Raw genomic sequence first — 20,458 nt, forward strand, 5'->3', positions numbered from 1 at the left:
CCAACACTTGGCGTAATGAGCGCAGCCGTCAAGCTGTGAGGAGTGTGGATTTGCTCGCTTTGTTCTTGTCACGCCCAGGCCGCCGCTAGTCCTGGCCTCCCGTCCCCCCGCGAGCACGGTGAATAGTGGCATGTCATTGATCGTGCACACAGCCAGCAGACGTCGGTCCTTCTCGATACCTAGGTAGCTTCCAAGGCCCGCAGTAATCATATTAAATTTAATGATCAGTATTGATTCTGCTTACCGCTCGTTCGGAATGTCAAATATCATTCTAGAGTGCGTCTCAGTTCTGCGCGACAATGAAGTATCACTTCATTGTTCGTTGTCGCAATGGTTCATCTCACGGATTCTCTCGGCGCCTCTCCGCATCCCGCACTGTGTTCCGGGGGCTTTCCCCACCACACGAACGCCATTGAGACTAGCTCCTTAATTCTATACGAGAATGAACTCGGTCCGAATCTTGGCTCAAGCCGAGCCGCATCGTCCTCGACGGAAATGACGCGAGAGCTTGCATGGCCTCTCCATGGATCTCGCCGGCTAATCTCAGAGGTCTTATATGTCCAGCCGAGAACCTTATTCACGCGTCCTCAGCTGTGTGTTCTCACTGGTGTCCTCGAACTGAGAGCTACGGTCGGACAATTACGGACGTTTCAGACAAACTTCAATTGCGTTCTTGCGTCGAGATGCCATCCGCAAGTACCTTCTTCGCTGTGAGCGCAGCTGTTGGCTGTGCCTTTGCGCAGCAAGTACCTGCAGCTGCCCAGATTGTCGACCAGAAGACCTTCAACGTATTGGATAATGTCCCACCGCCCGCCATCGCGAACGACTCTACCGTATGTCGCATTCATATCTTATCTCAGGTCTCCGCACCACAGCGACGTCTAACGACTGACTTCTTAGTTATTTGTCTGGCCGGGCGTTACGGAAGAGTCTCTTCTTGCAAAGCCTTTCCACATCTATGATGAGGAATTCTACGACGTAATCGGATCCAACCCATCCTTAACCCAGATTGCATCTTCTGAGTCTGACCCTATCTTCCATGAGGCCGTCACATGGTGAGATCAATTGGCACTAGCACGTAACGAAATTCTAGTCTAATCAGAAACAGGCATCCAGCTCGTGATGAGGTCTTCTTTGTGCAGAACGCTGGAGCCCGTGCTGCGGGTACTGGTCTGAACAAGTCTTCCATCATTCAAAAGATATCTCTCGCCGACGCTGAGAAGGTTCGCAACGGTACCCTCAGCGCTGCACCAGTGACCATCGTCAACACCACCAACCCTCAAGTGATCAACCCGAATGGTGGCACTAATTATAAGGGCAACATAATCTTTGCTGGTGAAGGCCAGGGCGCCAACGTCCCCTCGGCACTGTATCTCATGAACCCGGAGGCACCATACAACACCACCAGTAAGTTCAACTGAAGTCAATGCCGGATCCAATTTGACTCGATTAGCCCTCATAAACAACTACTTCGGTCGTCAGTTCAACTCGTTGAACGATCTAGTCGTTAGCCCCAAGAACGGCGATCTTTACTTCACCGATACCCTCTACGGCTTCCTTCAGGACTTCCGACCTCCTCCCGGTCTTCGTAATCAGGTGTATCGATACAACTTCAAGACAGGTGCCATCACGGTTGTTGCCGACGACTTCACCCTTCCCAACGGCATCACCATTTCTCCCGATGGCACCAAAGCCTACGTGACTGACACCGGTATTGCACTTGGCTTCTACGGTCGCAATCTTACCTCGCCGGCGTCCGTATACTCCTTTGATGTCGCCAAAGACGGCACCTGGGAGAACCGCAAAACGTTCGCTTATGTCCCTTCGTCCATCCCAGACGGCGTTCACACTGATTCCAAGGGTCGTGTCTACGCTGGTGCGGGCGATGGTGTATGGGTGTACAACAAATCCGGCAAGCTGATTGGCAAGATATACACTGGTACCACTGCCGCGAACTTCCAGTTTGCTGGTAAGGGGCGCATGGTCGTCACAGGGCAGACCAAGCTATTTTATGTCACGCTCGCTGCTTCTGGTGCCCCCATCCAGTAATCAAGAGTATTATCTCGATTTGTGCCCACAGCATACGTGTAAATATGTACAGATAAATACAATAATGTAATCCACAATTATCAGGTCGCTCCACAATGACCTGCAACGTACGAACATTGTCGTCACTGGCATTGTGGCCCTTTTGTCACGGATTCACACAATGATGTTTACTACAATATGTCTTGAAAAGTCGCCCCAGGGTCTTTGACTAATGCTTCATCAACCCAGATGTATTTCTTGTTACGCAGGAAGCAGTACACTTTTTGGCACTTTCGCCGCATATCCTACTACACAAGATCAATTCGTCGACAGATGGTTAAAGACAGAGACGCTAACCTACAGCACCTCAAGCGATGGCTCGACTACGAAGATGAGCTGGACTCTCCTCCGCTTGCTGACGGTATTGTTCCGCCAAAGTCGAAACCAGCCACGCCCCAGACACGTGATGACTCTGTTGTCAACAGTGAACACCGAGAGGTGGCAGCGATGAACGCATGTATGGGGGCATCGAAATCGAACTGTGTCGTTGATCATGGTGAACTTTGGCAATTGCCTCTTCCTTCATGTGCACGAGACGAAGCGAGCGAAGAGCTTGCTGATGGTCCCGTGGAGGATCCTGCGGAGACTAAAGCAGGACCTTTTCAGAGTTTCGTGCACAAGGTGAAATATGTATTGGGTCTATGATTCACCACCTAATGGTCCGGAATTAGCTGGGATGGGGTTCGCTAGATAAGCTGTAGATGTAAGCGAAATGGGTATGCTAACTACAGCGATTCTCTAGACGTGTATTTTGTGACCCGACTGATTCATGAGCAAGCTGATAGGTGGCAGTTTCACATAGATGCAGGAAAGCCGCATCACAACTTATGCTGATTGAGACTGACTTGCTTCTAGAAGCGTGTGTAGGCCAAGCTTCGCACTCACCGCGCTCAGAATCACAATGATTCACTCCCACAACCCAGTATAACGAGATCTTCGAACACATGTTGCTACTTTCGAGCGTATGTTGTACAAAGCAAGTCGCAGATAGAGCATCTCGGAAACACCACAGACTAGGTTGCATTTTCTGTGAGAGATCCCAAGTATTTGGATGTATGCAGAACACATCACACCACTGTTGAATATCAAGTGGAAACGGCCTGTAGTGCGTCATCAAGAGACTTGTGATGCAATGTCATTAGCTTATAGCAGTTCCCTTGGTAAGTACCGCAGATACAGTCGAATGTCAGATGGGTATATTATCTATCTAGATTGCCTCTACGTCTAGACACGCTCACGGTCCCATTCGTACCCCACAGATCTTCAACTACAAGAACAGCGCGGCAACGGCACCGACACCAGCAACAAAACCGCCAACCTTGACACCGGATGCAGCACCAGTAAACTCAGAAACAGGCGCGCTATACGCACCGGTGCCGGAGGGCGCAATGGTGCCGACCTCGGAAGGGAGTGGGGTCAGGACAGTGCCGGTGGGAACGACTGGAGGGATGGCGGCACCGCTGCCAGTGGGGTAGGGGGCAGGGGCGGTAACGGCGAGCGAGGCCGGGGCGCTGGGTGTGTGAATGCCATAAGAGAGAGTCCTTGAGGAGTGTTAGTGTTGAAATACGCGAAAACTAGAAACAACGTACTCGGTGACAGTGACAGTGACAGCGCCAGAGCAGACCTCCTCGCTGTATTGGGCCGCAACGACGGCGACGAGCGAAGCGGCGATGATGGAGAACTTCATGGTGATTGGCGAGAGTTGGATTTAGAGAAGATTGTGCAGCGTTCCAAATAAAGTAAGGCAAAGTTGAAATAATGTGCAATGTAAAGACTGTGGTGAGTGGTTGAAAGAGTGGCTAACAGTTCAAGAACTGAGAATTATTGTTCGTCTTGCGATGATAGATGCGCACTGGAATGCAGAGTGCTTTGCCTCATATATGTGCCACGAAATGAATTGCGCGTCCCGGTTGACCCCATGCTGCTTCTTCAACGGGACCCACCTGGTCAGCGCAGGGATTGAGAGATGGTTGAGGTTGGAAGATTATGGGTCGAGGCGATAACGGAGATTCGTCTAATGATTGACTCTAGGTATGAAAGTGCCATCCCGCTTTTCTTTCATGGCTCTCATCTTGCCGACCCGTGGGGTGATGAAGAGCGCAGCTTCGCGCAACCAACATGCAAGCAGCACCCACGATAAAGACGTACGAGGCGCAGCGCACGCGTTCTCCATCATTCATGGTGGCTCCCTTCCTTGGTACAGGCTTGGTTGTTGATCGGAATGTCCAACGCCAAGCAACAGACCGAACAACGTGATTGTTGTTTCGAAACATCCTCGTTGCTGCAAGGAAGTCCCTGAGATGAAGCAATTTGATAGGCAAAGATGAAACAGCCATTCAGCGTTGCCGTCATCTCTCATCACGTGGCCCTGATCTCATGTTCGGCAAGCGGAAGGTTGAGATGAGGATCACACGCGTCGTGATCGGCTCATGTTGCTTGATAGGGTCATGGTCGCGCTCAGGCGTAATGAAGGCACGTGCTGTTGTTCGGTTGATCTGAAGGAGATCTGGAGTGTTGAGATTGCGAATCTCAAGCCGTGCGCAACTGACTCATGCGAATGATGAGCGGATAGCACAGCCTATACTTTGCGATCCTCAAGCATAGCCATTGCGTGCGTTCAGAAAAGTCATTGTGAGCGCGATGTATAGTACGACAATAATGGGTGTGGTCAAGTGGAAGAAGAACGATGACGGATGCGGGGAGAATTGTCGTACTCGCTTGGTAAAGCAGCTACTGTACCGCGCTCCCGAGCAAGTGCACATCATGGGCGATCCCAAAACAACGCATTCTTAGCCAGGCCTTCACCAACACCATCACGGTATGATGCTATTCCATGCATTAATTTACTCCATGGCTACAACGGCTACTTCACCCTGCCCATGATAGGATCCGCCGGCGCATCCAAATCCTCCGTGACCTCTGCAGCCTTAGTCTTCACCGCATTCAACATGGCACGATCGAAATCATCGCGACTTCTGAGTACAGCTTCGACCCAACTAATGTGTACCTCCCTATAAGTAGCCTTGAATTCTTCATAGACGAAAGGGACTTGCGACTTGTCGGTCTCCAAGAGCCTCAAAAAGAAGTCAACAGCGCGCCATCTCTGGGTGATCTCGCGACCCTGCTCGCCGTATGTTCGGAAAAACTCAAATGCTGCTACAAGATCATCGCGGAGTTTTGCTGCGAAAGCATCGCTTCTTCTAAACTTGACGCCTTTGTTTCGTACTGCGCCGAGATACTGTACAAGCAGCTCGTCTGCCAAAGAGTCGATAAGTAAGTCTCGCAACGAACGGTGAACTTGTTCCTCGTAGTCAGCGAGGTAGTCACGGAACGTGATGATGATGGACGCCATGTCTGTTCTTTGGTACCACTCTTGCGTGAAAAATTTGCTGAGGATGGGCCGAAAGTCGGTGAGAAAGATGAGCTGACAAAAGACCTGAATGCAGTGGCTACTGATATCAATGTAGCCATTCCTTAGCTCGTCAAGCTGTGGAGCCAAGCGATCAGTCGCGTACTGAGCGGATAGCAGGGGTGTGGCCTCTCTCTCGAAGATGGTCACGAAGCTGGGTCGGCCAACGGCTTCGTCGGCATCGTCAATGCAGATGATTTGGTCGTTTGCAATGGCGATCAACCATTCTTGGAAGACTGCTACGCCGTCGCCATCCTGTGCGGGATTCGGGCCCATGTATTTGTCCTTTTCGTCGTCGATGAGCTGGGTCCAGATGCGCTGACGCGTAGTAAGCGCCCGGATCATGGCGTCGACAGTCCCTTCGGCGACGTCGGTGCGTTCACTGCTCGCAGCTACAGAGAGATTCTGCGACAACATTGTCCAGACATCGCCCAGTGAGCGGGTTTGGAAGATGCCGTCGGGGTTGGCCTCGTACGCGTTGCGATCCTGATCAAGAAAGCTCTTCCTATCACCCGAGTTGATGCGGTCCATGAATTGGTCAACGGCGTTGATGATGACCTGTCGGTATGTACGGATCAGCTCTGGACCGCGGTTGTCGATGACGTGGGGCTCAAGGACTTCTTCGGGAAAGCCGAGCTTGTTCATTTTGGCGTAGTAGCGGTCAACCCAGTTGATGACGGCGAGCAGGTACTGTGGTCCAATGGCTTCGTCATCAGCAAGGCTCATGAGAAAGTTGTGCATGTGGGAGTGGTAGATGTTTGTGTACGTCTGCATGATCTTCCACTTTTTAGGCATCAGATTGACCATGCCCAGCTTTACGGTATTGAGGTTGTTGAAGTACCACTTGAAGTACTTGTCGACCTTTTCGGGGTCCTCGTCGAACTTCTCGCGCACCTCGGCCATGTTGGCTTCGCAGACGTACTCGATGGCCTTGGTGAACTTGTCCTTGTAGCCGCGAAGCTCCTTGGGCCCGGCGGTGATGGACTTGAAGCGCGAGGCGAGGTCCTTGTACTCGCGCTGGGCGTCCTGCAGGGCCTTGACCTTGGCGTCGGTCTTCTCCTCCTCTTCGACGATGACGGCAAGGCGCACGACCATGCCGTCGTTGCCCGTCTGCACCAGCTCGATCAGGTTGATGCAGGCCTCGCCGATGTGCTGGTCGAAGCGCTCGATGACGTCGTCGAGGCGGGCGAAGAGGTCCTGGACGGTGGCGCCGCTGTCGAGGGCGAGGTTGTCGATGAGCTCGGTGGAGCCGTCGGCGGTGGTCTTGATCTGGTCCATGGCGACGTCGCGGATGTCGCGCAGCTGGGTCAGGCCAAAGTGAATGGGCAGCAGGTTCGGCTGCTCGGTCGGGGCCTCGTCGTCCTGGTCGAGCAGGAACTCGAGCTGGGCCAGGCGCTGGTCGAAGGTCTGGATGTCGCGGCGCATCTTCTCGACGCTCTCGAAGTTCTTGTGGGTCTGGGCGACGACGTTGATGTGCGGGAAGTCCTGGATCATGTTCTGGGCCTCGGCGCACAGCTTGTCGATCTTCATCATCTCCTCCTTGATCAGGCTGACGGTGCGCTGGCCGTCGGTGATGCTGTTCATGCCGGCCTGCGTCAGCTCGAGCTGCTCGCGCAGGCCATGGCGCAGCTGCCCGTCGACGGCCGCCTTCTTGCGCGTGAACTCGGCCTTGAGCGCGGGGATCTTGTCGAGGTCCTCGGGGTGCCGCAGCAGCTGCGCGAGCGACTCGACGTCGCCCATGGCCAGGAGGGGGGGGGGGTGGTGCGGTTAGGGCGTTGGGGCTAGCCGGGACGGTACGTCTGGTGCGCGCGCGGACGGGCCCCCGGGGGCGGGTGTGGTCAGGGCGGTGGGGCGAGCCGGTGCGTCTGGTGCGCGGCGCAGGGCATTCGGGCGGGCGAGTCAGGCGGCGAGGTGGGCGGCGTGGTGGTGGGCGTGGTGGAGGGCGCGGCCGTGGTTTCCGGGCTGCGCGCACTGCGGACTGGGGACTGCGGACTTTAGGCACTCCCGCGGCCCTCGACGCCAGCCTCGACCCCTCGCGCCACAGCGTCGCCGGTTTTTGCGCCGCCCCTCGAACCTGTGCTCTGTTGCGCCGCACCGCACCGCACCGCACGCACCACCCGCCAGCATGGCCGACGAAGACGTCAACCTCTACGACGAGATCGAGATCGAGGACTGCTTCTACGACGAGACGCTGCAGATCTACCACCACCCGTGCCCGTGCGGCGACCGCTTCGAGATCTCCATCTACGACATGCGCGATGGCGAGGACATTGCGCGCTGCCCGAGCTGCTCGTTGATGATCCGCATTATCTTTGACCAGGTGCGTCGGGCCCGCCGGACGTGGAACCGCGCTGACCGTGACAGTCGGACCTGCCCGCAGACAAGGACGATGCGCCGAGCGCAGCGACAGCAGTTGCTGCGTAGGCTGACTAGAGTGCTGCCGCGCCGGCTGACTATAGCTGCTGCTGCGTTGGCTGACTACAACTGCTGCTGCTGCTGCTGTGTTGGGCGCTGCATGGACCGGCGTTTGGGATACTAGGACACAGGCACTGGGTGTTGCATATTGGCGTTGGGTACGGCATACTGGCGCTGGGTACTGCATGTTGCCATTGGTGCGATACTGCCACTGGTACCATACTGTCACTGGTACCATACTGCCACTGCCAGTGCCACTGCATACTTCGTACACTGCGAATTACATATTGCTCCTCACAGACATGGCTATGGCTGTGGCTATGTTTATACTACACTACCTCGGCACATCGTCGTCGACCTCGTTGTCGATGCCTAGCTCCTTGCGGATGATGTCGGTCAGGCTCGTGCCATCGCGCAGGTATATCCAGTCGCCGCTGCCGCTGCCCTCCTTTGCGTTCTGGCCCTCCTGCAGCACCACCCAGTCGAAGCGCTTGGGCCCGGAGATGGGCGAGCTGAGCCAGATCTGCTTGTTCGGCGGCTGTTTGTTGATGACGTAGCTAAGCTGCTTGGAGATGAAGTCGACGCGAAGGACGCCAGCCTGCCGTGCGTTAGTAGGCGCCAGACGACTGCTGCACCGTGACGCACCGAGTACTCGACCTCAATGTCGGGGCTCTTCTCCTGTGCCTCCTCTAGGCGCTCGACCAGCTCGTTCAGGTACTCGTCGGCGCGCTCGTGGAACTCGCTGGTGGAGATGTCCGTGGGCACCGTCGGCGTCTCGTGCTCCTCCGACTGCTTGGGCGCAGGGTTCTCGCTATCCGGCATGATGCTGCGCCCGCTCGCGCTGCCGTGGAAAGCGCGCGCCGACGCTCTGCGCACAGTGACGGCGCCAGCGCGCGCAATCATGCCATTGGCAGGCGTCGAGGCGCGTAGCGGCATTGCGGCCGCGCGACGAAGCGCCAGGGATCCAATTCGGGTGACAGGCTTCATTGTGATGCGACGTCTCGGGTGTGGTGAGCGTTGATGGGAGGTTGCTGGGCGCGGGTGTGAGCTATGAGGGTGCGGAGAACAGCTGCAATCGATAACACCAAGCAAACGCATCATACCTACGCCGCCCACCATTCCCCACATGCACCATCACATGCACCGCCACAGGCACCGTCGCAGGCACCGTCACAGGCAGCTCGCGCCATGATCAACGCCGTCCTCGTCTTCAACAACGCCGGCCAGCCGCGCCTCACCAAGTTCTACACCCAGCTCGAGACCAGCGTGCAGCAGCGCCTAATCTCCGAGATCTTCACCCTCGTCGCCAACCGCCCCAACTCAGCGTGCAACTTCCTGCCGTACGCACTCTTTTCCTCACCAGCGCGTCACCGCTAACCCACGCACGTAGCCTGCCACCCCTGCTCCAGCAGTCCTCCAAGTCCTCCACACCCAGCACCCCGCACAACGACACTCCCTCCCTCGTGACCTACCGCCACTATGCGACCCTCTACTTCATCGTCATCTCCACCTCGACCGAATCGCCGCTCGCCCTGCTCGACCTGATCCAGGTCTTCGTGCAGGCGCTCGATGGGCTGTTTGAGAACGTCTGCGAGCTCGATCTCATCTTCAACTTCGAGACCCTCCATGCCGCCCTAGGCGAGATGATAGTCGGCGGTGTAGTGGTCGAGACCCAGCTCGATAGGGTTGTCGAGGGCGTCAAGAGCCAGGGGAGGGTGGCTAAGAGGCCAGTCAATGAGGGAAAGTTTGGGGGCGGTGGGGGGATGGGAATGGGGAGAGGTGGAGGACTGTGGGCGGGCCGGTGATGGGTGCGCGATGATACCCCAGACGATGATACCAACAACATCTTGATCCAACCCAACTTTAGGCTGTGCAGATCTAGAAATCCAGCCGCCCAAGACAGAGGCTCATCATCCGCACAAGTTGGCTTGTACATCTGCAAGCCGTCAGAAGACGTGCTTCTATAAAGACATACTGCAACCAGGCACGTTCGAGTCGCCACCGACGTAGCTGCAGTGCAAGAAACAAAGAGTTAATAACATTGACAGGCAGCTTCCTGATTGGTGCAGTGGCGCTCAAGTGGAGGCATTTAGTTGTGATTTGAAAGCCTGTTAGCCGAGCTGAAGGATACATCGATCCTACAAAACTGCCAAGAAGCAACTCGCAGTGCTTGAGTGCAGTATGCTCACAAGAAGAACGGGAGATTCAGCATGGCAAGTCATTACAGAACCTTGTCAATCAACCTCCGCCGATATACTAGTGAGCCGACTTACATCTCCGATATCATACGTGTTAGCGCGCCCAATACACCTTAGTTTACAAAGTAGATGTTCAATACTGTGTAGGCCTTACCAGCGCGACCTGGGCCTATGCAAGCACCATCTGCGCCGTATTCGTGTACATAAAGTCTGCGTTGCTACCAAACCATATCTCAAGTTGTCTCTAGTGTCGCGATGAGCATCCATGATGCATTCCACTTTGGTGGCAAAAAAGCCGCCGCACCAACAAACTTGGCCTCGACTGCAACTCACAGAAGCGACTAGACATCCCACTCATAATGACATAGATCCAGACAGCCTCGGCGCACCCAAACACGCTCGCTTTCATTACCCACGATCGTGCGTACTCCGACAAAATGGAGAGTGCCTCGCCAAACATCTCACGCGAGCTGACAAACACCATCGTTTCTCTCCAAGAGACTACACGCAATGTCCGACGAAAGATCGAAGAAACCCGGCAAGAATTTGTCTTTGACGTTTCTCAACCAGTACGTTCCTCTCTAGCAAATCACCAGCATCTACTTGAGATGGCTGACCATCAGATTGGCCACTTGCTCGACAGGACGTCTTCAGAGGATATTCTCGGCCTGGCAAAATCTACACAAGAAACAACCTCGGAGCTAGCCCACTTGGAATCACAACTCGCTTCTTTACAAAATACCCTGGAGCAACGGGACCAATGGCACCCTTTAGCTCAGCCAAGCGCCATCCCTTGCTCGACAGATTTCCTCGACTTGTCTGACCTAAGCACGGCCGTGGGGTTACTCGCGGACATCGTCAAGTATTCTGATCCGGGCACCCGACTAACACCGCAGGAGACTTTTGCCAAAAGAGAGTGGACCTGGGATCCGCTGTGGCGCGAGTTCTTCTCTTCTTCCCTGCCTACAGACGGCGAGCCTGCAACTGCACTGTACCTTTCCCGCTGGTACTTCGATGCGCGCCGCGAAATATGGCAACATGCTAATATGGCCGAGTCTGAAATAATGCCCGACGATGCGCAGCTGCGGCTCGGCAGCTGGGAGGATTGGCAGTGGGATACGCGATGTGGTGAGTGGGGTTTAGACGTTAGCTACGAACTAGAAGATCTAGAGCTGGTGGCCGGTGCAAAGTTGTGGGTTTTCGCGAGTAAGTGGCAGGAGAGGGAGGGTGTGTGGGTGTATGTTGGAGCCCGGGGCGAGTGACAGTGGACTCTGGAGACATGCTCTCACGTTGCAGAATAAATGGCGGGCTGAGGATATGACCCAGGTACACCACACGACAGCAACGGAGGGAAAATATAAATGAACCCTATAGTATACGTTTTTGCCTACAGAATAAGTGATTCTTACCTAAATATCTTCTTTAGGTCTTGTAATAGCTACAGGCTCGGTATTAAAGTTGATCAGCTGAAAAGGTCGCTTATCCACCGCTTTTCATGAGATTCGAGAGAGAGGGAATGGTACGTATGCATAGCCTTGGATGATGCAGGATCGGGGATGCCGAAAACTCCGATAACACACTCTGTATAATTGCAAGCAGGTTTCGACGCTGATCAAATGGAAGACGCGGATTTCAGCTGGATACGTGGTACTTCGTATCGTCCTCGCGGAAGCGCAAGCTGCTGCCATAGCTACTCATGGTGAGGTCTGTCTTCAACATAAGTCTGGTGATCGACTCGCAAGACAGATCCAGCCTTGTCCTTGGTCTCGTAGAGATCATCGCATTCTCTATGTAGCCGACTGGTACGTTCTGAACCAAATGCACCCATTGTGTTCTTCGGGCTGCCCGAAATTCTGGTAGTGCCTACATATGATCTTCAGCACTGAGTCCGCACGGACTCGTCTCACGTCATCGCTACTCGTTGCAAGAAACCGAAGCACAGCCCCGCTCACGAACTACCCAAACCGGCAACAACAAAGGCCAAGAGTAGGAATCAGCCTCATCAGGCACCCAACCTGACCACAGCCATTTTCGCCACTATCATTTGACATGAAGAACTACTTATATTGCCTGGACGCTGGCTGAAGCCTGAGGCAATTGCATCCATACCGCTATCACCGCCTTCAAAATACAAACGTTAATCGTTCACCTCCTAGCATCAGTTACCATAATGTCAACACACTCCTCTCCTTCCAGTAGTCCGCCTAGGCATTTCGAGACACCTTCGGGTGCTACTCTTCAGGTCGACTTCGCCTGGAGCAAGTTTCACAACATTGTCAGCGAAAAGGATGGGGACAGACTTGTACCAGTTTACATTCAACATTTTCGCCCAACAAAACCCCAGTTGCGCATTGAAGATGCGTCAACCAAAACTCAGATCTCCACCGGCATCATCAACAGTGTTTCCATCGCATCAGAATGTACGGTGCATGGCCAACAGCTCAACATCAAGCCACTCAAAAAGTGGAAAACAGCATACAACTATCTCTCCACAACTCTGTCGTCGACCGAGAGCCCAATTCCCATCACATGGATTGCCACCTCCAGCTTGAAAATCTGGGATTTTGTATGCATCGACTCAACAACGCAAGCCCCCATCGCCAGATTTTCGGTCAACTGGTGGGCAATAAAACAAGTTGGCAACTTCCACTTCGAGCAGAGTGCTGCTGCACTACCCAGAGAGGTTCGTGACGAGGTCGTAACAGTTGGCCTAACAATACTCTACGTCATGACAACGCGAATGAATAATCCACTGCACATTCTCGGATCGACTTTTGCGAAGGCTGGGCGGGTGGAAGACGATGGGCGCGCTGGTGGTGTGGACCTTGATGAGAGACCGGACGACGGGACAAAACATAAGCAGGTGTAAGGGCTCTTAATTGCAGAAATGATAGGGAGAGAAAATCGAATTGCTAGTAGACGTCAGGTATATAATAAGCTTTGATGCCTTTGTCCGTGTCTCATGAGTACCTAGGCTGAACGACAGTGCACGTGGACGGTGGTCCACTTTGTCCATTTTTGGAGTGGCTTGCCACGTGCTGAACGTTATGAATGAGGAATCCAGAAGCCCAGAGACCATGGTAGCCTGATCTGAAGAGTCTGTGACTGGTGGCTAGTTTGTCTCTGGGTCAAGGTGGTCAGCGTTGCAGGGAACCGAGTTGGGTGTTGCACGGGATAACACACGCAACTCCACCTATGTTAAACGCGTGCCCGTTGTCATCCCCTTCACCACCTGGGGGTGTGGCAGCTCAGACCTGACCAAGACTCAGCTCGATAGATAGTACTGTCTGTTCACTCTTTCGTTGTTTATTGTTGAACATCCTCCAGTCCTTAGTATCGCAGGCGATCAAAACTAGACGTTCGCCCAATGTTCATATCTTTCACACAATTCATTGAGCAAGAGTAGAAGTGGATTTACGGGGACCGACCAGACGATAGACGGAGTCCAAGTCCGATAATAAAATCCACGGTTTCAGTCCTTGGAACGGCCAGAAAGTGTTCGCTGAAGAGATGATAGCCGCCGCAGGTGTAACAGGCATCCTAAAAGCTCTCGGTGCCATCCTTTTGAACACCATCTATGTCGTATACCAACCGAGGAACAGACGAGAGACAGCTACATTCCTGTCTTGTCTATGGATGATCATGCTAGATCCAAGGATTCTCTTGTCGAACTTCGGCATACGACAGCCAGACCAGCGGGACAGCGCTGGAAGACCTGATCTCGATTTGGATCAACTTGCGCCATCTGGCGCCGCAGAGCATATTGTTTCATTGGATTGGTGGGATCACCCACAAAAGGAGGGCAACCATGCACAGCAAGAAAATCTTGTAGCATGCTCGGCCAAGATGCACATCGCTAGGGAGGAACTGGCTGGTCTGCAGAGGCAAAAGGATAACCCAAGCCTGACACACGGAGCATCTCAACATGAATTGGGATAGACTAAGATTGCGCTATTGCTAGTTGTGCTCGGCGATGGAAAGAGTGCGCCATATCTCAAGGAAGAAAGGCTGCTGATTGCGGGGGACTAAAGGGTGTGGTGGACTCTAGGATTGGTCGAGGTTGAGATAACGGCGACCGAGGTCAGACATCTCGTAGGCCTTGAAACCAAGTGATAGGCAAGCCCGATGAGAGTTCTCTTCATCGCTTTGGCATTTTGACGTAGAATAAAAGGCCTTCCTGTTCACATTTCCATCATTGTTGGAGGTGCACGGGTTAACAAAATTAGACTGGTTCCTACATGTAGCGGTAAGGCGCAGCTTGCTCAATGCATCGATCAGAGTGATTAAATACGACAATGATGGGGTTCTGGCGCGATTGAAGCGTGTTCTTGTGAGCCGGTTAGCATGGGTACCAGCGATGCTCTGAGCCCTGATTGAGGGGTGTGGTGATCGTGTAATGATCGCATTGACAGACCCAGCACCGGCTTCCTCATTGCTCAAATCCTTGTATTCGACTTCAGGTATGAACGGTGACGTGGTACTGCCGTTCACTTATCAAAGAATGAACGCGTTTTCGGAATAGGTTGACTGACAAGCACGTATCATCATGAGCCAATTACTTCTGTATATAGTCCGTCAAATCTGGATTCAGATTCATTTGCTTCTCGACTTGCCGTCAGTCCGAGACCCAATAACGCCGTGTGGGTATGCAAGATGACAGTTGTACAGTATAAAAACAAGATCCCAGTGTGTGTGTGTTCATTCTTCTTTCGCATTTCACTCCCACTCCTTCATTGCCTGCGACGCTCTACTCTCGATGTAGTACCCTGGTGCCGGTCGCCTCGCTGCCTTCTGCTCAGCAGATGTCAATGCGCGAGAAACTTCCTTGACATCAACCAGCTCCTTTATCCTCATAATTTGACCAGCGACGGACTGTGAGACGGGGTGGTAGACAGTTGTCATACGCTTCTTCAGGCCGAGCGCTTTCAGGACACCCTGAGTCTTAGAGGGCATGCCAATGCCAGAGCGCATGAGTGTTATCCGAAAGTAAGACATGTCGTGAGGTGGGCTGTGAAGACGGTGGAGCGGTCGGTGTCGGTGCAGCGGGTGGAGAGTTGGTGTTGAGTGTAATCAATCGGGCCAGTACCCGGTTGTGGGGCTATGAAAGAGCGAAATATCTGTTCGTTCGTTAGCCTTTTATATCACCAATTCAATGAGAAAGAGCTTGCGCACAATCTAAGACGTTGACGTTGATTGTCGTCGTTGCGCCTCGTTGATGCTGTCGTTCAACTTTTCGACGTCCTGATCGAAATAGCGCTATCCTAACGTGGACTAGAACAAACGCGGTTCACGTGTCAACTACCTTCACAACACCAACGCTCACTCCTGGCCCTCTTCTCATTTCCATCTTGTGCTCATCTCCGTGATGACACCTAGTTACTTGGTTCACCGCTACTTCTGTTACCGGTCTGATTGGTCTTTTGTGTCATGCGTGCACCCTTCACCTCGCAGGCCCACCGTGATGCGGATCTGCACAGTCTGGCCTAGTCGTCTTCACGGGAGGCACCGAGCATGTCAATTCTGCTACCGTGTATCTAACGAATGGGAAGCTAGCCGGAGCTCAGGCTACAGCCATGGCTGTTTGCATGTGCGACATTCTGCCTTGCCAGTAGTGCGCCGCATGGTAATACAGGCATGAGAATTCGCTTTGTCGAATCTGAACATGTCAGATACCATGCATTTTGCTGTTATACTCTCCGATAGGGTGACTTAATCTGCCTTCATGCTGAAGCAGGCCTTTTCTCTGTAGAAACATGTGCCCCACTAACGGCCGACTAATGTTCAAGAAGCACATCGTGTACTGCGGTTAAGCAGATCCATCTGGTAGCTCATCCTGGTGTAGCACTGTGATATTCAGTCCGGATCCGAAGTAGTGAAGCACTTGTGCACGCTTTGCACATCTCCCACCTTCCACTGCCTCTAGCCTCGGCCAGCCTACCGATGTCACAGCGCAGCGACGCTCACTTGCTATGGAAGCACCTGGAAGTAGTGCGATCGACACGCCTGCCAGGTTCAAGTGGATTGCGGGAACAGGCCTTCTTCATGTTGTGTAACAACAACCTTGCTCGGTCTCAAAACGTGCATACTGGAAACGAGCCTCCCGGCACCCCCGTCCGAAATTGTAATCGCTTATCGGCAACGTCCATATTATCAGCTACTCAGCTACACTCTGTTAGGACGCGACCTATCGAATGCCCGTACGCTGCGTTTGCCAGTTGTCGCTGCAGCCATCCAGGCGGATACACATCACTGACCGAATCCTTCATCTCGGGTCGGGGAAGGATACCAACATGACGATACTAGGCTTTCATGCGAAGACGTGTAATCTGATCGTGAGGTCTGGAGAGTCCTGTCGCTCCTCATGGATAGATACAAAAAGGGTGCTTCAGTCTGCACCTATCTCAATCACGACTATGGAAATTCGCACCCTCTCTGAGATCTTCGGAATCACAGTACGCTGTGTGTCTCTTACTCGTCAACTTTCTTGTAGCTGTATCGGCTCTACCTCTTCTTGCGACATCTGAGTCATTGATACTGTCTTCAAACGTGAAAAGTGCCAAGCGAATTTGAGTCGAACCGACGGTCTTGCAACAATGGCCAGTAAGCTTCTCCTTACCGCCGGAGTTTCCATTCGTCTGACATTACCAGCCCTCTTTGCCCAACCCGCAGCTCGTTTCACCCCCTCTGCCTCTCCACCAACCACCATCCCACCCATGGTCTATCGCATTCATCGCGCCTCCGCACAAACCCGATATTCTTTCTCCACTGGATTTGCAGCCAAGAATCAGACCACAATACTCAACTATACATCCGCGCTCAGCCGCTTCGGCCTTGCGCACCTAAATCGTCAGACCAACATCAGCTCACCCTTCATCAGCGTGTACGACAGCTTGCCGCACGCAGAGAACGTGGCGCAGCATTTGGCGGAAAAATGGGGCGAGGAGGTCTTGGTCGTCAGTGTGGACACCAAGCACTTTGCGCGAGGTCCTGTGTTTCGCGCTGCGGATCTCCTCAAGGTTGGTCTCTGAGCATGCTCAATAGCTGACGTTGGACTGACAGATGTAGGATACTGACGACAATGCTGACGAGTGGCTGCACTGGGGCGAGTACCTTATCATGTACCGTATTCCTGCTCAAGCTATTCGAGATCAGACGCCAGTTGGTAGAGCCAAAAAGGAGACTTGGAGAACGGTAGGCGTTATAGGCGCAGCTTGAGCATCGTCTTTTCATATCGAAGTTCTCAATTACTCTAGGGTCTGGCTGGATTACGGGTTTTCATTTTGGGTCTTTAGGAGTTCGAGTGTCATGTCCTACTATCATCCTGCCTTTTAGGTAATGAGTGATCGGAGCAGTGCTAATAAGCGGGCGTAAATTTTGAGGTAGAAGGCGAAATGTTTGTACGGGCACCTGGACTGTAATCCTAGCGTCCGTGTTGGAGTGTCGTCACGAGCTTTTTGTTGTCTCTTCGCGAATGTCAAGGACTATACCGATTGATCGAGACTACAGTTGAACGATGTATGATGTGAATCGGACCCTGTTGTGACAATGTTGGCTTATAATGGATGTTATGGGATTGGTGGTATTCTAGTGTTGAGTTTGTGGTGATTGTTAATTCATGCCACATGATAGATAGACACTACATTAGCCGCATTATGGATTCCGTTGGAATCCGCGGACTTGATAATAAGAGTACAAGTAGAACCCTCGAGGTCCTATGCACAAGACTTGTGTTATCAGCATGACCAACCCTTAGCGTACGATCCCTACGCGTGTGTTTGATCTGGGGCGCTGTGTAGGTATTGAACTTGACTTGTCGTGGAGATCCTGGCGCACAACGTCACTAGACCTTAGACCACGGGAGTTGAGCATTCGAACTGCCTGGCGCCACAAGAGAACACTGGACGAAATTATGACCCGCTCGTACCACAGCGCTGAGTCCTCTCTGCTCGCTGTTACTGTACGACCAGCATTCATCGACATGCTAAACGACGGCCGAGATACGAGTCGCTCAATCTGACCTTTTGTGGAACGCCTCGGTGTCAGAACCTTGTATAATCGGCAGCTCAACTTCCCCGTGAGGCATTTTTGATGTCCAACAAACCAAGTGGTGTCTTGTGGCTATTTTGATAGGTGATGCATCGACATATTATTCGGCTCCAGAGATCATGGGTCCGCTTCAGGATTGGCTATCCTCAAGGACAAAACCACTGGAGCAGTATAATACCGATCGTCATATAAAGCCCCGAGGTAAGTGGCAAGACACGTAAGCCATCACTCGTCGGTCTAGCATGCGTCAGCGAATGGTAACAGAACCCCGTGGCTCCAGGACAAGACTCTTCCAAGAATGCATACAAGCAACTCCTGGAATGGACAGACTGCTCAACGAGAAGGGGGGGGGGCTTACTGTTTCAGATGCAACCCCATGTTCGAGATCACTTTGCATCTCTCCCACTCCGTATTACCAACTTGCTCCATCACAACAATGTTGTCATCACCAAACCTTAACCTGTTCCCAAGACCTCCAGTTTGGTTCGCGAACGTGGTCCATTCGGGGTTATCGATTTCATGGCCTTTTGACACGAGAAACTCCGCTGTGTACTTATTTGGATCATAGCTGCGAATGAAACTCGCCCAATACGCTTGCATGAACACAGCAGAGGCTGTGGTCCCGTTCCCCCAGATAGACGGCAACTCGCCCACGTGCGCGGCACCACCAACGTTCCACCGATACTGATAGGTCGGGTACGTGTTGTTTTCGGCGTAGACAGCGGACATGTTCAAGTTTGGACAGTTGTAGCGGATGTGGCCGTAGACATCTGAGGCGAGCGCACGCCAGCGGGCATCGGCGGGTGCGTTCATGGGACTATTCCACACTGTGCGGATCTTGGCCCAGTCGGCGGCAGGGAATTGGTCGACGATGAATTGGCGGGCTCGATCGTAGTTGGAAATGGTTTTTGGCGTGAAGTTGATGCCCTCGTTGGTAGAGTCGCCGAAGATGGTGGGCAATTTGACGTAGCGGTCATTCTTAAGCTCGCTATATGTGTAATTCTGGATGAAGTCGTAGTCCAGAGTTGGGTTCCAGAAGTAAATTGGTGGATTCTTGCCTCCAGGGAAAGGGAGCTTGAGACTTCGGACTGCGGCCTGGAAAGTGACAGCATCAAGGGAACTCAAGCAGGCAATATCCTTACAGCCTGATCGAGCAAGTAAGGCATCGTATTGCCACTGGCTCTGTTCGACATCTCGTAGTGGCGGAAATGCGGCTGATTCAGCGGCAGCGGCGTGGAAGAGGTTGTCATTTCGTCCACCGAAAGCCGTGAGTTGTAACACGACTGAACCACCACCAGCACTGGCTCCACCAAGAGTGACGTGGTCCGCGTCTCCGCCAAACTCGTGAATATATTTCTGTACCCATGCAAGTAGGAGTCGTTGATCCTTCAGTCCATTGTTGAGACTCAGCGTCCGATTGGCCTCAACCTCCTTACTGGCGAGGAACCCGTACGGTCCGACTCGGTAATTGAAGTTGACGACCACCATGTCCCCGCGTGCAGCTTCAATGAGATCGGCGCCATCGTAGTTTGCATTGCCGTTGACGTTGAAGCCGCCTCCTTGGATGAAGACATAGACCGGGAGCTTGCTCGTGTTGGTGGCCGCGGAAGGCGCAAAGACGTTGACAAACAGACAGTCTTCTGACCACTTGCTTCCAAATTCTGCTTTGAGATCGCTCTCAGAGCCGATGCACAAGGGCCCGAACTATCTGCGTTAGCGAAAACAACAAAGTGTGCGATTGGACGCTCACCTTGCTTGCATCCGTGGTCACCTTGTTTAACTCTGCGAGAGGCTCCTGTGGCGCAGTGAAACGCAATCCGTCGACCCGAGAGACGCTTCTTGCGTAACGCATGCCAGCCCAACGATTGATGCCGTTCCCGATGCTTTTGCCTCTGTACCTGGCATACCCAAGATCGACGGTTACATTGACTGCCGCAGTAAGTTGCAGCAGCAGAGCCGCATATAGAATCACACCGATCATAGTTGACAACGACCTCAAGACGTTCGGTGCCAAGGGGGCAGGCCCGACAATGCTTATGGGGCGCCGTGAGTAGATGATTCCGGAGTCCGGAATCACCAACTGGGATAATGAGTGGTCAATGGGTTGTATGGCAAGGGATACCAAAGTGCTTCAAGTCCGGTTGCATAGTAACTACTCCATAATGTTGAGGCGGATGTCCGTAGCTCAGCGCTGTTCTCAGGGTCTTCATCTTATAGTTAGCAAATGACGATGTACGGAGGCGGTTTCACGACACGAACCGAAGTATTGTCCGCCGACGCTTTAAGCAACGGAGCTTCTTAC

General features: G+C 53.1%; 11 protein-coding genes across 11 annotated transcripts; 6 read left to right on the top strand and 5 right to left on the bottom strand.

The window, feature by feature from the left end:
• Positions 1–260: 260 nt before the first annotated feature.
• Positions 261–2,160, top strand: C7974DRAFT_401187 (lactonase). The gene is made up of 4 exons (XM_046142583.1): positions 261–833; positions 901–1,055; positions 1,109–1,407; positions 1,454–2,160. The coding sequence occupies exons 1-4, from the start codon at positions 513–515 to the stop codon at positions 2,047–2,049; spliced, it is 1,371 nt and encodes a 456-aa protein (XP_045994236.1). The 5' UTR covers positions 261–512; the 3' UTR covers positions 2,050–2,160.
• Positions 2,161–3,266: 1,106 nt separating this feature from the next.
• Positions 3,267–3,945, bottom strand: C7974DRAFT_39842 (uncharacterized protein). The gene is made up of 2 exons (XM_046142313.1): positions 3,678–3,945; positions 3,267–3,629 (listed from the first exon to the last, which is right to left on the bottom strand). Exons 1-2 carry the CDS (start codon positions 3,773–3,775, stop codon positions 3,356–3,358), a joined length of 372 nt encoding a protein of 123 aa, XP_045994237.1. The 5' UTR covers positions 3,776–3,945; the 3' UTR covers positions 3,267–3,355.
• Positions 3,946–4,777: 832 nt separating this feature from the next.
• C7974DRAFT_39840 (exocyst complex component Sec6-domain-containing protein) lies at positions 4,778–7,408 on the bottom strand. Its single transcript, XM_046142310.1, has one exon. It carries the CDS (start codon positions 7,235–7,237, stop codon positions 4,952–4,954), a length of 2,286 nt encoding a protein of 761 aa, XP_045994238.1. The 5' UTR covers positions 7,238–7,408; the 3' UTR covers positions 4,778–4,951.
• Positions 7,409–7,622: 214 nt separating this feature from the next.
• C7974DRAFT_317689 (uncharacterized protein) lies at positions 7,623–7,921 on the top strand (the record flags this gene model as incomplete). Its single annotated transcript, XM_046138612.1, has 2 exons — positions 7,623–7,817; positions 7,862–7,921. The coding sequence occupies 2 exons, from the start codon at positions 7,623–7,625 to the stop codon at positions 7,919–7,921; spliced, it is 255 nt and encodes an 84-aa protein (XP_045994239.1).
• A 325-nt stretch (positions 7,922–8,246) lies between these two features.
• On the bottom strand, positions 8,247–8,899 carry C7974DRAFT_436262 (arabinogalactan endo-1,4-beta-galactosidase; the record flags this gene model as incomplete). The annotated part of the gene is made up of 2 exons (XM_046145118.1): positions 8,247–8,510; positions 8,558–8,899. The coding sequence occupies 2 exons, from the start codon at positions 8,897–8,899 to the stop codon at positions 8,247–8,249; spliced, it is 606 nt and encodes a 201-aa protein (XP_045994240.1).
• A 104-nt stretch (positions 8,900–9,003) lies between these two features.
• On the top strand, positions 9,004–9,717 carry C7974DRAFT_365209 (AP-2 complex subunit sigma-1; the record flags this gene model as incomplete). Its single annotated transcript, XM_046139822.1, has 2 exons — positions 9,004–9,252; positions 9,303–9,717. Exons 1-2 carry the CDS (start codon positions 9,101–9,103, stop codon positions 9,715–9,717), a joined length of 567 nt encoding a protein of 188 aa, XP_045994241.1. The 5' UTR covers positions 9,004–9,100.
• Positions 9,718–10,718: 1,001 nt separating this feature from the next.
• C7974DRAFT_317746 (uncharacterized protein) lies at positions 10,719–11,372 on the top strand (the record flags this gene model as incomplete). Its single annotated transcript, XM_046138616.1, has 1 exon — positions 10,719–11,372. One exon carries the CDS (start codon positions 10,719–10,721, stop codon positions 11,370–11,372), a length of 654 nt encoding a protein of 217 aa, XP_045994242.1.
• Positions 11,373–12,280: 908 nt separating this feature from the next.
• C7974DRAFT_436264 (uncharacterized protein) lies at positions 12,281–12,979 on the top strand (the record flags this gene model as incomplete). Its single annotated transcript, XM_046145119.1, has 1 exon — positions 12,281–12,979. The coding sequence occupies one exon, from the start codon at positions 12,281–12,283 to the stop codon at positions 12,977–12,979; it is 699 nt and encodes a 232-aa protein (XP_045994243.1).
• Positions 12,980–14,826: 1,847 nt separating this feature from the next.
• On the bottom strand, positions 14,827–15,105 carry C7974DRAFT_317083 (50S ribosomal protein-like protein L30; the record flags this gene model as incomplete). Its single annotated transcript, XM_046138583.1, has 1 exon — positions 14,827–15,105. One exon carries the CDS (start codon positions 15,103–15,105, stop codon positions 14,827–14,829), a length of 279 nt encoding a protein of 92 aa, XP_045994244.1.
• A 1,598-nt stretch (positions 15,106–16,703) lies between these two features.
• C7974DRAFT_416293 (uncharacterized protein) lies at positions 16,704–17,325 on the top strand (the record flags this gene model as incomplete). Its single annotated transcript, XM_046143971.1, has 3 exons — positions 16,704–16,710; positions 16,759–17,126; positions 17,176–17,325. 3 exons carry the CDS (start codon positions 16,704–16,706, stop codon positions 17,323–17,325), a joined length of 525 nt encoding a protein of 174 aa, XP_045994245.1.
• Positions 17,326–18,196: 871 nt separating this feature from the next.
• On the bottom strand, positions 18,197–20,351 carry C7974DRAFT_39919 (triacylglycerol lipase-like protein). Its single transcript, XM_046142395.1, has 3 exons — positions 19,907–20,351; positions 18,515–19,860; positions 18,197–18,393 (listed from the first exon to the last, which is right to left on the bottom strand). The coding sequence occupies exons 1-3, from the start codon at positions 20,135–20,137 to the stop codon at positions 18,303–18,305; spliced, it is 1,668 nt and encodes a 555-aa protein (XP_045994246.1). The 5' UTR covers positions 20,138–20,351; the 3' UTR covers positions 18,197–18,302.
• Positions 20,352–20,458: the final 107 nt, after the last annotated feature.

This window comes from Boeremia exigua (assembly GCF_020726555.1).
Source record: "Boeremia exigua strain MPI-SDFR-AT-0100 chromosome Unknown C7974scaffold_10, whole genome shotgun sequence".
NCBI classification, from domain to species: domain Eukaryota; kingdom Fungi; phylum Ascomycota; class Dothideomycetes; order Pleosporales; family Didymellaceae; genus Boeremia; species Boeremia exigua.